The following is a 13,928-nucleotide window of genomic DNA, read 5'->3' as shown; positions in this document are numbered from 1 at the left end:
TGGTCAGATGAAACTAAAAAATGAGCTTTTTAGCAGCAAACACTCAAGATGGGTTTGGTGAACACAGGGATAAAAAGTGCCCCATGTGTACAATGAAATATACTGCTGTATTTTTGATGTTGTAGGCCTATATTTCTGCTGGAGGTTCTGGACATCTTGTTTAGACACATGGCATCATGGATTCTATCAAATACCAACAGATAAAAAATCAATAAGTGACTGACTCTGTTAGAAATCTTATAATGGGCCATGTTTGGATCTTCCAAACGTACAATAATCCAAACACAAACCTCAAAAACAACACAAAAATGGGTCACTGAGCACAAAACCAAGCTTCTGCTGGCCATTCCAGTCCTCTGACCTGAACCCTGTAGAAAATGAGTGGTGAACTGAAGAGAAGAAGCACCAACATGGAGCTGGGAATCTAAAGGGTCTGGAGTGATTCTGGATGAAGGAATGGTCTCTGATCTCTTGTCAGGTGTTCTCTAACCTCATCAGGCATTATAGGAGAAAATTTAGAGCTGTTAAACTGGCAAATGGAGGTTTCAAAAAGTATTGAATAAAAGGGTGCCGTTAATTGTGGCCAATGTGTATTAGAGAAAAACATTTATTTCATAATGATATTTCCCCCCATTTTAAATTCTTATTATCCAATGAAAGATCAAAAGGATTAACAATGCAGATTAATTTTCACAGCCTTCTTTGATCATATTTACCAAGGGTGCAAAAAAAAAAAAATTGTTGGCCATGACACATTGTATTATAATACATTCTGCATATCATAATATAGACATACAGGTGCATCTCAATAAATTAGAATGTCGTGGAAAAGTTCATTTATTTCAGTAATTCAACTCAAATTGTGAAACTCGTGTATTAAATAAATTCAGTGCACACAGACTGAAGTAGTTTAAGTCTTTGGTTCTTTTAATTGTGATGATTTTGGCTCACATTTAACAAAAACCCACCAATTCACTATCTCAACAAATTAGAATATGGTGGCATGCCAATCAGCTAATCAACTCAAAACGCCTGCAGAGGTTTCCTGAGCCTTCAAAGTGGTCTCTAAGTTTGGTTCACTAGGCTACACAATCATGGGGAAGACTGCTGATCTGACAGTTGTCCAGAAGACAATCATTGACACCCTTCACAAGGAGGGTAAGCCACAAACATTCATTGCCAAAGAAGCTGGCTGTTCACAGAGTGCTGTATCCAAGCATGTTGACAGAAAGTTGAGTGGAAGGAAAAAGTGTGGAAGAAAAAGATGCACAACACAAATATGAGGATTGTCAAGCAAAATTGATTCAAGAATTTGGGTGAACTTCACAAGGAATGGACTGAGGCTGGGGTCAAGGCATCAAGAGCCACCACACACAGACGTGTCAAAGAATTTGGCTACAGTTGACGTATTCCTCTTGTTAAGCCACTCCTGCCACTCCTGAACCACAGACAACGTCAGAGGCGTCTTACCTGGGCTCTGGAAAAGAAGAACTGGACTGTTGCCCAGTGGTCCAAAGTCCTCTTTTCAGATGAGAGCAAGTTTTGTATTTCATTTGGAAACCAAGGTCCTAGAGTCTGGAGGAAGGCTGGAGAAGCTCATAGCCCAAGTTGCTTGAAGTCCAGTGATAAGTTTCCACAGTCTGTGATGATTTGGAGTGCAATGTCATCTGCTGGTGTTGGTCCATTGTGTTTTTTGAAAACCAAAGTAACTGCACCCGTTTACCAAGAAATTTTGGAGCACTTCATGCTTCCTTCTGCTGACCAGCTTTTTAAAGATGCTGATTTCATTTTCCAGCAGGATTTGACACCTGCCCACACTGCCAAAAGCACCAAAAGTTGGTTAAATGACCATGGTGTTGGTGTGCTTGACTGGCCAGCAAACTCACCAGACCTGAACCCCATTGAGAATCTATGGGGTATTGTCAAGAGGAAGATGAGAAACAAGAGACCAAAAAATGCAGATGAGCTGAAGGCCACTGTCAAAGAAACCTGGGCTTCCATACCACCTCAGCAGTGCCACAAACTGATCAGCTCCATGCCACGCCGAATTGAGGCAGTAATTAAAGCAAAAGGAGCCCCTACCAAGTATTGAGTACATATACAGTAAATGAACATACTTTCCAGAAGGCCAACAATTCACTAAAAATGTTTTTTTTTATTGGTCTTATGAAGTATTCTAATTTGTTGATATAGTGAATTGGTGGGGTTTTGTGAAATAATCACAATTAAAAGAACCAAAGACTTAAACTACTTCAGTCTGTGTGCATTGAATTTATTTAATACACGAGTTTCACAATTTGATTTTAATTACTGAAATAAATTAACTTTTCCACGACATTCTAATTTATTGAGATGCACTTGTATTTGTTTATATTTTATATACATATATTAAAAAAAAATCATAAAAATGTTTTATTCCAATTTACTACTACTACTAATATAGTAATTGTAAAAATTGGAATAAGAACATTCTTATTATTAAGAGATATAGTGTGTGTGTGTGTGACTATATACATATACAATTTTTACCATTATTATTGGAGACTCAAAAGAGCAACTATTTCTTTATATAAATTAAATTAAATAAATTAGCCTTTTTAATATTTAATATTAAATGTGCAGCAACATGAGAAAAGATGTTTTTTTTTTTTCAATCCCAATATTTGTCACAATCATTACCATTCAGCCCTGAATCACCTTATCAACTTTGTTTTAGTGGATGCTTCGTCTCTTAATTGAGAAACGTTCTTAATGACCAATGACGGTGGAGTTTTATGCAAATTCGACTCTGACTCTTCAATGAATGTCTCAATTGTAGAGTCTTTTAATAGTTTCTTGGTAATAATGTAATAATTAGTTCCAGACAGCTTCAAACATGTGGAAATTAATTGGAAATGAACCCGAACGAGGCAGTTCATTTACCCGAGTTCAAGTTCAGCAGGGTTAAGGATTATTAATTGTGTGATGATTATGTTATGAATTGCATTAATTCTTGGATAAGGAAACCATCAGTGGTTATGAAGACAGACATGCAGCTGCTCACCGCTCTGAGAGCCAGCGACGGGTCATATTTGGGTCCGAGCACAAACACCTTTTGGCCTTTTCTGACGACACCGCTGTAGACTCGTGCGAAGGCCACAAAGTGCTCTTTGTTGTCCTCATCGACTGCAGTTCTGACCGAAAGAGCCTCTGTCCGCGCACATAGAGCATCTGCAGGACAAAGTTGATGTACAGTGGTGGCCAAAATGATTAGAACACTAGTATTTTCAGCAGCTAAAAAATGGTTTTAAGCCAGTTATTTCTATCTTTTGCTGTAGTGTGTCAGTAGGAAATATATATAATCCAGTGAGATTTTTGTTTGCTCCACACAGAGATCTGATCATCATCCAGTCTGTCTGGAATCACATGAAGAAACAGAACAAACTGAGACTAAATCCAGAAGAACTGTGGCAACGTCTTCAAGATGCTTGAAGAAACCAACCGGCAATCTAGATTTAGTCTGTCTCAGATTGTTCTGTTTCTTCATGTGATTCCAGACAGACTGGATGATGATCAGATCAGATCTCTGTGTGGAGCAAACAAAGATTTCACTGGATTATTACAATTAATGGCAAAATGAATGTTTGGAAATATAAACTGATATTTCCTACTGACACACTACAGCAAAAGATAGAAATAACTGGCTTAAAACCATTTTTAGCTGGTGAAAATACTAGTGTTATAATCATTTTGGCCACCACTATATCAAATAAAGAAGTCTCCAGGTACAATCAAAGTATGAAATAGACATATCATGATAGCTTAATGGTACAGAATTTGCCTTAGGAAATATAGCCTGTGACATGCAAGCTCAAAGACAGCTTATTTACTCGTTCACTGTCACACATGCAGCATTGAACAGGTTAAACTCTTGCCTGTGACGGCACCGCTGGCCGGGGCAGCTGGGGTTGAAGCCCCTCCAGCATCAGCTGACCCTGGGCTTTCTGCGCTCTGATTGGCAGCTTGTCTCTCTGCGTGCCGCTGCCTGGCCAGTTCCCTTCTCTGGGCGATCTCCTCCTGAGTCAACGGCCTGGAGGTACGAAAACATCACAAACCATAATGCACGGTTATGAACCGCACTTGGCTAGATCGCAACTGGACAGTGGGAGATACTACTGCGGGCTGTAGTTTTTTCTCTGCACTTTATTACAGGCTGACCGAGTCACCTGTTCGGTGATTCATTGGTCAATCTCTCATATAGAATTGTGTGATGTGCTAAATAGGTGGTTAAAAACAATTATTAATAAGCCAAACAGTTAATAAACAAATGTGCAAAAGCATACGTTTAGCAAATTGCAATTTTTACTGAAACAATATGTATGTTTATATATATATATATAAATAATTGTAATAATTAGTCCCAGATAGCTAAAATGAGTAAATAGCAAATATAAGGAAATAAATTGGAAATGAAGCCAAACGAGGCTATTAAAAATAAAATCATCATATTTTTTCAATTAAACGATTATTATTAATCATTTATATTTATTTATTTTTATTAATAAATTACGATTTGAATATACAATTTAAAGGAAATTAAATTGACAAAATGACAATTATGAGAACAAAAATAATAAGAATACAACAAATTATTATTATTATTACTATTATTATTATTATTATATTCTCATAATTGTATTTTTGTCGATTTAATTTCCGACAATTTTTTTAATTACAATTCAACTTCCTGTTGGATATGTCCGATTCAATTCCAACCGATTCAAGTCAATTTTTTAATTTGCTCAACCCTGGTAATAAATCGTTGCACAATTTTTTGTCATTTTATAGCATATTATTATTATTTGAATGCCAAATATAATGATGTTGAACATGGACATAGTCCATGTTTTAGACTCTATTTAGTGCAAATTTTATGGTCAAATAAATTAAATCATTCATGGAACACGGAAAAAAAAAAAAAAATTCTGACCAACTACAGTGCCTTAAATGTAACATAAAACCTTAAAGTAATAGCCAAACCCCCTAAAAATCCAAGACGGGCACTTTTTGCGCAAGCCATTATCACAGACATCCAATTCAACAGCAGAGATAAGTGAATTGATTTAAGCATTTCTATTTCAAAAAGAAGTGGACATGCCATTACAAGAACAAAAGGAGCAACAGACAAGCTTTAATAGAACACCAAACTCTTACAATTGTTTGAGATATAAATCTCTAATTGCTCAAAGTCAAACTGGGCGGAAGGAAAATTGGCTCAGTTCTGAATACACCAAAAGTATACCAAAGAGTTACCATAGCTTGAAACTAGAACACATAAAACATTAATAATGTGCTTTTATGCTGCTAAGCAGTAGATCCAATAGAAGATTTAAACCATGTTTACTTCCAAACCGCTGCCACATATATTAAGGGCTCATCTAAAGCAGAATGATGACTCCATCTGAGGAGATGACAGACGAATGCTGCTTACAGACTATAAACAAATCATAAAGAAGGACGCTGCAAGAGGAACTTAACAGCCAGCTACTGTGACTTCTTTTGATTTACGTCTAAATATAGATCCTATGTAGTTATACGGCATACTTGCAGTAATTGGTTGGAAGACATCGCCAGTGAAATGATTGTGGAGTTCATCGGGTTTACTTTTTATGACTCTGCAAAATACTTGCCAAACAAGCTGTAATTGGTAACAAAGGTTTCAGCTCTGTATTGACCGAAACGATGCTTGTAGTATGGCTGACTCAAGAGAGTTACGATTGTTATGAATTAGTAAAAAAAAAAAAAAAAATTAATTAAATTAAAATTAGTAAAAAAAAAAAAAAAATTAATAATAATAATAATAATAAATAAAAAAAATTAATAAACATGGTTGCAGTGGTCACTATAGGGATTAGCTAGTGTGGGACCAAACTTAAAAGTAATTATAATTTAAAATAAACTTGGGTACAACTTGGGAATCTGGGTCTAAAAGTTGACCTTTGTGTCTCTAATGCTAAAGAAGTAATGGAACAAAGTGTACCATATTCATGGAAAGTGCAGGCTGTAACTTCAGAGTCATAAACAAAGCTAGTTACGATGATTTGATAGAACACTGCCATGCTGAAATATTAATCACACATTTGGGATGCATAAATTAGATTAAAACAGGACACAGTCCAGAGGAAAACCTCAAGTCCTCTACTTTAAAAGCTATTATTTTTTTCTTTTTAAATAACAGTGCAATAGCAACTACAATTGCGAAATCAACCACAAATAAACTGTTTAAGGTCTTAATGACACTCAATAGGTTTTTACCCACTTTCCACTTTTTTTTTTTTCAACTTCCGCTCCATTAGTATTTCATGTTGCATGTGTCAAGTGTTTAATTTCAGTCCTTCTCCGAATCGTCATGTTTTCCTTTTCAAAGGTCTGAATGTGTCGCTTATTGGCAATAATGGAAACAGCATGAAGCTCGTTTACAAGCTCGGCCACTGTGGTCATGAAGTAATGGGTACAGAACCTTACAGCGAAGTCTTTAAAAACCACAAGAGGGATTGTTTTTTAATACTCTCAAGGGAAGAAAAAAAAAAACGACAGAGGAATGGAAATATAAATCGTTTCTAAATCTGTACACATAACACACAATCTACTTACAAAACACACTTCATCAGGCATTAAACTACAGATGTTTTCCACAGAAAACAACTCTTATGGAAATCTGCCAATTCAATATCTACATTTTACACAATTATGTTGTATAAAAATAATTAGACATATCAATAACTCTTGGGCTCAAGACGACCAAAGTACACAAATCTGACCAAACTACCATTGTTGGATCTAATAAAATCAAAATTAGAATTTTATTAATAATGTACACATCTGAGTCTGTGTATGTGAGCACTGAACAGCCCAACCAATTTTCTGCCTACCGACTGCCTTGTGCCATTAATAAAAATCCCCGGCACCAGCAGCCAATCAGACGAGCCAACATATTAGCGTTCCATGCAGGGCATGTGTAAGAGTGGCTGACAACACTCCCACACGCCAAATCACATACCACACACACACTGACCCACATTGATCATTGCTATGGCAACCCCAAAGGTGGAGGAATGCATTTATGCTTTGCAGGTTTCCTGATGTAGTTCATTCAATTGGAAAAAAGGAGAGCAAAATAGCAGACTTGACCTGAGTGTATGTCAGTTCCTGTGCCATTCAGTTCCTCAAAGTGAACTGAGGTGACAGGCTGGATGTAAAAACTGAACCAAGGAATAATGAACGGAAAGAAATGCATAACTACTTGTATTTTTTTAATGTTTAAATGGGCAAAATATATTGCCAAAATATACTCCCATTCAAAAGTTTGTTTAAATGTTTAAATCCTTCTAATATTCCGTTTTGTTGCTCAAGAAACATTTATTATTATTATCAATGTTGAAAACAGTTGTGCTGCTTAATATTTTTTTGTGGAAAATGTGATACAGTTTTTTTTCAGGAACCTTTTGATGAATAGAAAGTTTAAAAAGAACAGAATTTCATGAAAAACAGTATAAATAAATATAACAATATAAATGTCTTGATACATTTTCTTGCTGAAAAAAATATAAATAAATAAATAAACAATGCTGATCCCAAACTTCTAAACAGTTATGTATATAGGCAATTCAAATATATATATTTATCATTTATTTTTTTTAGGTCATTTCAATAAATTAAATCATTCCGGTTAATCAATCTGGTTTATCGGATGAAAAAATCTAGTACAATGCATTAAATGGAAACGTTTATGTTAAAAACTGAAAACTGTCCCTTTCCAAATTAATAAACTGAAATAATTCAATTCAAATTCACACCAATGAATTGAAAGTTTTCATTAAAAATTCCGTAAACATAGACATGTAGGAATTTTATTTAGACTACAAGTCTAACAGGTATCCACATATGGATTTTAAATAAACACTTCATTACAAACGAAGACATAAAAATATTATTATTAAAATGTAATATTCTCTCATGCAAACATCAGTTTCCTCTTGGCATGTTTCGTAAAACTCACAAAACTCACTCAACAGAAGCCTCTATCAAATCAAGACAAAGGATCAAATGAACTACAAGTAGCAGTGCTGCTTTTGCCAAAGTCTCCCTCCAGCACAGGATATCTGGGTTTGCTTAAATAACACTGTTTTGATATGTAAAGGCTGGAACGGTGCCTTTGAAATGTGGGTCAGGGTATAACGCTAGCAGCTGCTGCCGTCGCAAATTTACAGGCTGAAATCTGAGATGCATTGTGCTCTAAACGAACACTTAATGTCCATTTTCTCAGCCTCTTTGTGTTTGTGATGCCCCCTTCACTTAGTTTTAGCAGCTCACTCCAAAGGGTCAAAGGTCATCTGATGTGGGAGCGTCTACATGCATTTGATGCTGTCAGGCTAATGTGCTTATGGACGATCACGTTTAGATATGATGTTTTGAAAGAAAATATGAAAGGAAAGCTCATTTACAAGCTAAAAGCTGTCCTCACAGGAGATGTTGTCATCCTTCAGTCCTCGCCGCACCTCCCCCACCCTTCACTCACAGAGCCAAGAAAACAAATATATGGGTGTTTCTTTAAATATGGGCACTTTTGGCCCAGAGAAATTAAACTCCCTTAAATAACCTTTTCAAACTCACTCATTTATTTTAGTTGTCTACAAACACCGTCCAACAGTTCATGCACCACAAGAGAATTGTCTTTTTTTTTTTTTTTACCTAAACTGCAATGAACAAATGTCATTCCCATCTCAAACCACCACTTATTCTACAATGGAAATGACAATTTAAGCATTTTTAGAACAAAACGGCCAACTCATTTGTCTTGCTAAGTCTTACACAGTCTTAAAATAAAAATAAAAGTAAAATGTTTGTATATATATATATATATATATATATATATATATATATATATATATATATATATATATATATATATATATATATATATATATATATATATATATATGTGTGTGTGTGTGTGTATGTATGTATATATGTATACAAACATTTTTACTTTTATTTTTATTTTAAGACTGTGTAGATTTAAGGTAACAAAAGGAACATGAAAATGCCTGTAGCTGATGAAACACCCATGTGTTTGTGTGTTTGTGTGTGAAGGACAGAGACTCCACAGACATGAGACAGAAAAAAGATCATCTCAGGTCAGGGAGAAACTTTATGCCTGGATACCCTGACTCTGACTGCTTTAAGCTTAGAAAAAACATCAGACAGAGAGAGAGAGAGAGAGCGAGAGAGAGAGAGGAATGGGAAAAAAAGAAACAAAGACAGCAAGAGAGAGTGTCTATCTGGTGAAAAGGAGGGTGAGACGCGACTGAGTACAACAGAGAGTGAACACAAGCAAACAATGAAGATAAAAAGACCCACAAACCCAGTAAAGAGCCACTGGGAGCTGCCCAGCTCCTCTCTGAATCTCTTCCTCACACTTGCCAGGGAAGAGAAGGGAGCTGGCAGTCAAGGCCGAAATACAGTGGCATATTAACCGCAGCATTCTTGATTGAAGGAAACAGTATGATGTTAGACTGAATAAACAGGAGTACATTACCGCGGCCCAACTCTTTTTCCGTTCACAAATCACACTCATCCCTCGATGGGTCTAGCAGAATCGAAGGAAATGGAGTTGATCTCCATCGAGCTAGACATTGTTCGAAACACACGGAGTAGAAGGCATTTAAGCATCAAAAGTGGCGAGGGAAATTGGTGTTTGAAAATCACCGTGCTAAATCCAGCTCAAACTGTCTGTCTCTTTTAGTCAGCGGAAAAGGTGTTTTGATGGCGCTGGGAAGAGAAGTCGTTTGGCACACATTCACGGGTGCTGTTCGCAAGTATGTTCAAAAGTTAAAGGAAACATATTTTACACTCTTCAAGAATTAACTTTCAATCAAGTTTTCTTAAAAATGAATCATAGTTTAGTTTTGCATGGCCATCACCTAATTCTAGCTATTGTACATATAAGACTTCTGTAAATGTCCCCTATAAGGATTCACTGACTTCTACATAACAGCGTAGTTCATAACACACTGTCGTTCATCAGGGTGGACCAAATAGTGACACAAAAAGTTATATAATAACATAAAAAAAGTCTAAATTAGGACCAAAAATTCATGAGATAAAAAAAAGAGAGAAAAAAGTCGAAAAGTCAAAAGATGAACAAAATGAAAATGAAATGAGATGAAATGAAATGAACATGACACGAGTATGTTTTTCTCAAGTTTTTTCTTGAAATTTAACAACTTTTTTCTCGTAATTTAAAGAGTTTATTCTCAACATATTATTTTGACTTTTTTTCTCGAAATTTAACGAGTTTTTTTCTCGAAGCATAATGACTTAATTCTCGAAATTTAACAAGTTTAATCTCAGCATTTTATCTCGACATTTTTCTTGAAATTTAACAACTTTAATCTCGAGATGGTTTTATTTTTTTATTATTGCTTGGCCCTAATTCTCTTCCGTACTTATGAGATTGAAAGTCATTATGACAAAGTCGAAATTATGACACAAAGTAAACATTTTAGAATAAAAAGTCATAAAAGTCTATGATTAGTTGAAATTAAGACAAAAAGCAGATATGGGATTAGAAATTCCAAATTATAATATAATTAAGGCATAAAAAAAAAAAAATCACGATAAAAAACCAATAATTTTAGAATAACATGGCATATTGCAAGATTAAAAAGTTATAATTATGACAAAAGTTGAAATTGACGAAATTGAGGTAAAAATGTTCAACTTGTGAACATTAAAGGCTTAATCGATATCACCTTGCAAAAGCAAACTGAAAACAGCACTTCATCTTGACTTATAAAGTTTAACTAGCTTACAGTTTCCCATCTCAACACTGCCAAGACAGCAACTGGCTCCAGAACAGTGTTTCTTGCGTGTGAGTTCTGACAGTTACATGCACGTCTCTAATCACTCTTCCTGCTCTGCGCAAACATGGATTTTATTATCTGCAGTCTAATGCTACACAGGAGCTCTTGCAGCCGAAGAAACGCTACATGCAGCCTGCAAGCGTCTACACACGATCCACGGCCCCTCTATCAAAACAACAGCGTGCGGGTTTGCCCAGGCCATCTGCTTCTAATGATTAAAAGTGCAACTGTCTCTCCACCCATTAAAGTTCAGATAATTCACTTTGACATCAGCGTGCCATAGCATTGACTGTCCAGTGTCAAGATTACCCGCTCAACATGAAAGAGTGAGGGAGAGGTCAAAGGGTGAGAACAAAGGCCTCAAAAATCTTTCCAGGCTGGGCGGCAGGATGGTATATATCATCTGACGGTAGACATGTCAACTGGTGGACATATCTACAGTCATGGCCAAAAATATCTCTACCCTTGGTAAATATGATCTAAGAAGGCTGTGAAAATAAATCTGCATTGTTAATCCTTTTGATCTTTTATTTAAAAAAATTCACAAAAATCTAACCTTTCATTGGATAATAAGAGCTTAAAATGTGGGGAAATATCATTATGAAATAAATGTTTTTCTCAAATACACACTGGCCACAATTAACGGCACCCTTTTATTCAGTACTTTTTGAAACCTCCATTTGCCAGTTTAACAGCTCTAAATTTTCTCCTATAATGCCTGATGAGGTTAGAGAACACCTGACAAGAGATCAGAGACCATTCCTTCATCCAGAATCACTCCAGACCCTTTAGATTCACAGCTCCATGTTGGTGCTTCTTCTCTTCAGTTCACTCATTTTCTACAGGGTTCGGGTCAGAGGACTGGAATGGCCAGCAGAAGCTTGGTTTTGTGCTCAGTGACCCATTTTTGTGTTGTTTTTGAGGTTTGTGTTTGGATTATTGTACGGTGGGAAGATCCAAACATGGCCCATTATTATATTTCTAACAGAGTCAGTCACTTATTGATTTTTTATCTGTTGGTATTTGATAGAATCCATGATGCCATGTGTCTAAACAAGATATCCAGGACCTCCAGCAGAAATATAGGCCCACAACATCAAAAATACAGCAGTATATTTCATTGTACACATGGGGTACTTTTTATCCCTGTGTTCACCAAACCCATCTTGAGTGTTTGCTGCTAAAATTTTTTAGTTTCATCTGACCATAGAAGCCAGTGCTATTTGAAGTTCCAGTTGTGTCTGATAACTGAATATGCTGGAGTTTGTTTTTGGATGATCGAGGAGAATTTTTCTTGAAACCCTCCCAAACAACATGTGGTGATGTAGGTGCTGTTTGACAATCAAACAATTTTCTGCAATTCTCCAGCTGTGGTCCTTGGAGAGTCTTTAGCCACTGAAACTCTCCTTCTCACCGTGCATTAGGACGATATAGACACATGTCCTCTTCCAGGCAGTTTCCTAACATTTTATGTTGATTGGAAATTCTTGCCTGATGGTGGAAACGGGAATTTTCACTGCTCTAGCTCTTTTCTTAAAGCCACTTTACTAATTTGTGAAGCTCAATTATCTTTTGCTGCACATCAGAAATATATTCTTTGGTTTTTCTCATTGTGATGGATGATTAAGCCATTTTTGCTATTAAATAATATATATATGTTTTTAAAGAACTACAAAATCAGCCTGGAATATATGTATATGTATATATATATATATATATATATATATATATATATATATATATATATATATATATATATATATATATATATATATATATATATATATACACACACACACACATACATATATATTAAAAGAATAATAATGTTATCCAAAAATATTTTTCCCCAATTATAAACCATTTTTCTTTGCTATCTTAATTAAAAAAATAATTATATATGTATCATTATAGTGATTTAATATTAATCATACTTTGGTCATACCACCCACCTCTACTCCAGGCTGTCACCTACTGGAGAAGGTGAGAAGAAAGACAAAATGTGAGAACAAAAGGGCTGAAAACACCGGACAGACGAATCACGTATGTAAGTGTAAGATTTTGTGAGTGGGTGGAATGTTTAAAAAGACACAGATGGAAACAAAGATCCACTTGACTGAATTAGCTGCAACACCATCTAATTTAATTTTACAGTTCCACCCGGCCCAATGAATAATAGAAAACGTCTGATCCGAGGTCAGTCCTAAAGGGGCCGTGTGCTTTTGTTCCCGTCTGCGAGCTGACTGACACACTGACTCCAGAACAAAGAGTCTGAGCAGCTCATGTCCTCAGATCCAGGGTCATGTGAGGAGTCTGACGCGGCTGAGAGCGCCATCTAGCGTCCGCTCTTGGATCTGCGACGGGCATTGTTCCTCAGCGCTGACACAACGTCACCTTACTTAGGTTGAAAGCTGAAAAACATATTTCAGTTGAGTCCAGACACAAAGGACATCAACAGGGACAGGATCTAAGCCAGCAACTTGACCGTAGGATATCAATTCTCATAGTCCAGCAACAAAGGAAAAACACAGCAGCACAAACTTGCGCTCACACACACATATACACACAGAGCGAGCTCGGTGCCGTATCGATCAACTGCTACATCACTGTTTGGCCAAGGTCCATTAAGTTTGTAGAACCCAAGGGCTACAGCAAACTTAAACATACACACACAGATCTATTATTCAGGATCCTAGAGTTTTCGTCCTACACAAAAGCCTGAAGAAATGTACACAGGATTCCTTCTGGAATTTCTCTTATCATTTGGAACCAAACCTAAAAGAATCCTAATGGGAAATGAGTAAGATCCCACAGGATTTTCTAGTCTGTAACTAGAAAAAATACTAGCATTTTTATATCCATTGAATGTTATAATGTACTTTTTTTACAATACTGGTCAAAAGTTTGGAAATAATTAACATTTTTCTTTAATGTTTCTGAAAGAAGTCTCTTCTGCTCCCAAAGGCTGTGTTTATTTAATCGAAAAAGATGAATAAATTTAATAGAAAAGCATTATTACAATTT

General features: G+C 35.9%; 1 protein-coding gene across 2 annotated transcripts in view; it reads right to left on the bottom strand.

The window, feature by feature from the left end:
* The window catches only part of efl1 (elongation factor like GTPase 1), a 115,780-nt gene that overhangs the window by 79,919 nt on the left and 21,933 nt on the right, over positions 1-13,928 (bottom strand). For both annotated transcript variants that reach the window (XM_058780364.1, XM_058780365.1), the window contains exons 13-14: positions 3,915-4,069; positions 3,044-3,210 (exon numbers count right to left, since the gene is read on the bottom strand). In XM_058780364.1, the coding sequence (XP_058636347.1) occupies positions 3,044-3,210; positions 3,915-4,069 (322 nt within the window). The remainder of the gene's footprint in view (positions 1-3,043; positions 3,211-3,914; positions 4,070-13,928) is intronic.

Source organism: Onychostoma macrolepis, chromosome 07 (assembly GCF_012432095.1).
Source record: "Onychostoma macrolepis isolate SWU-2019 chromosome 07, ASM1243209v1, whole genome shotgun sequence".
NCBI lineage: Eukaryota > Metazoa > Chordata > Actinopteri > Cypriniformes > Cyprinidae > Onychostoma > Onychostoma macrolepis.
This window is presented reverse-complemented; position numbering and strand designations above follow the sequence as displayed.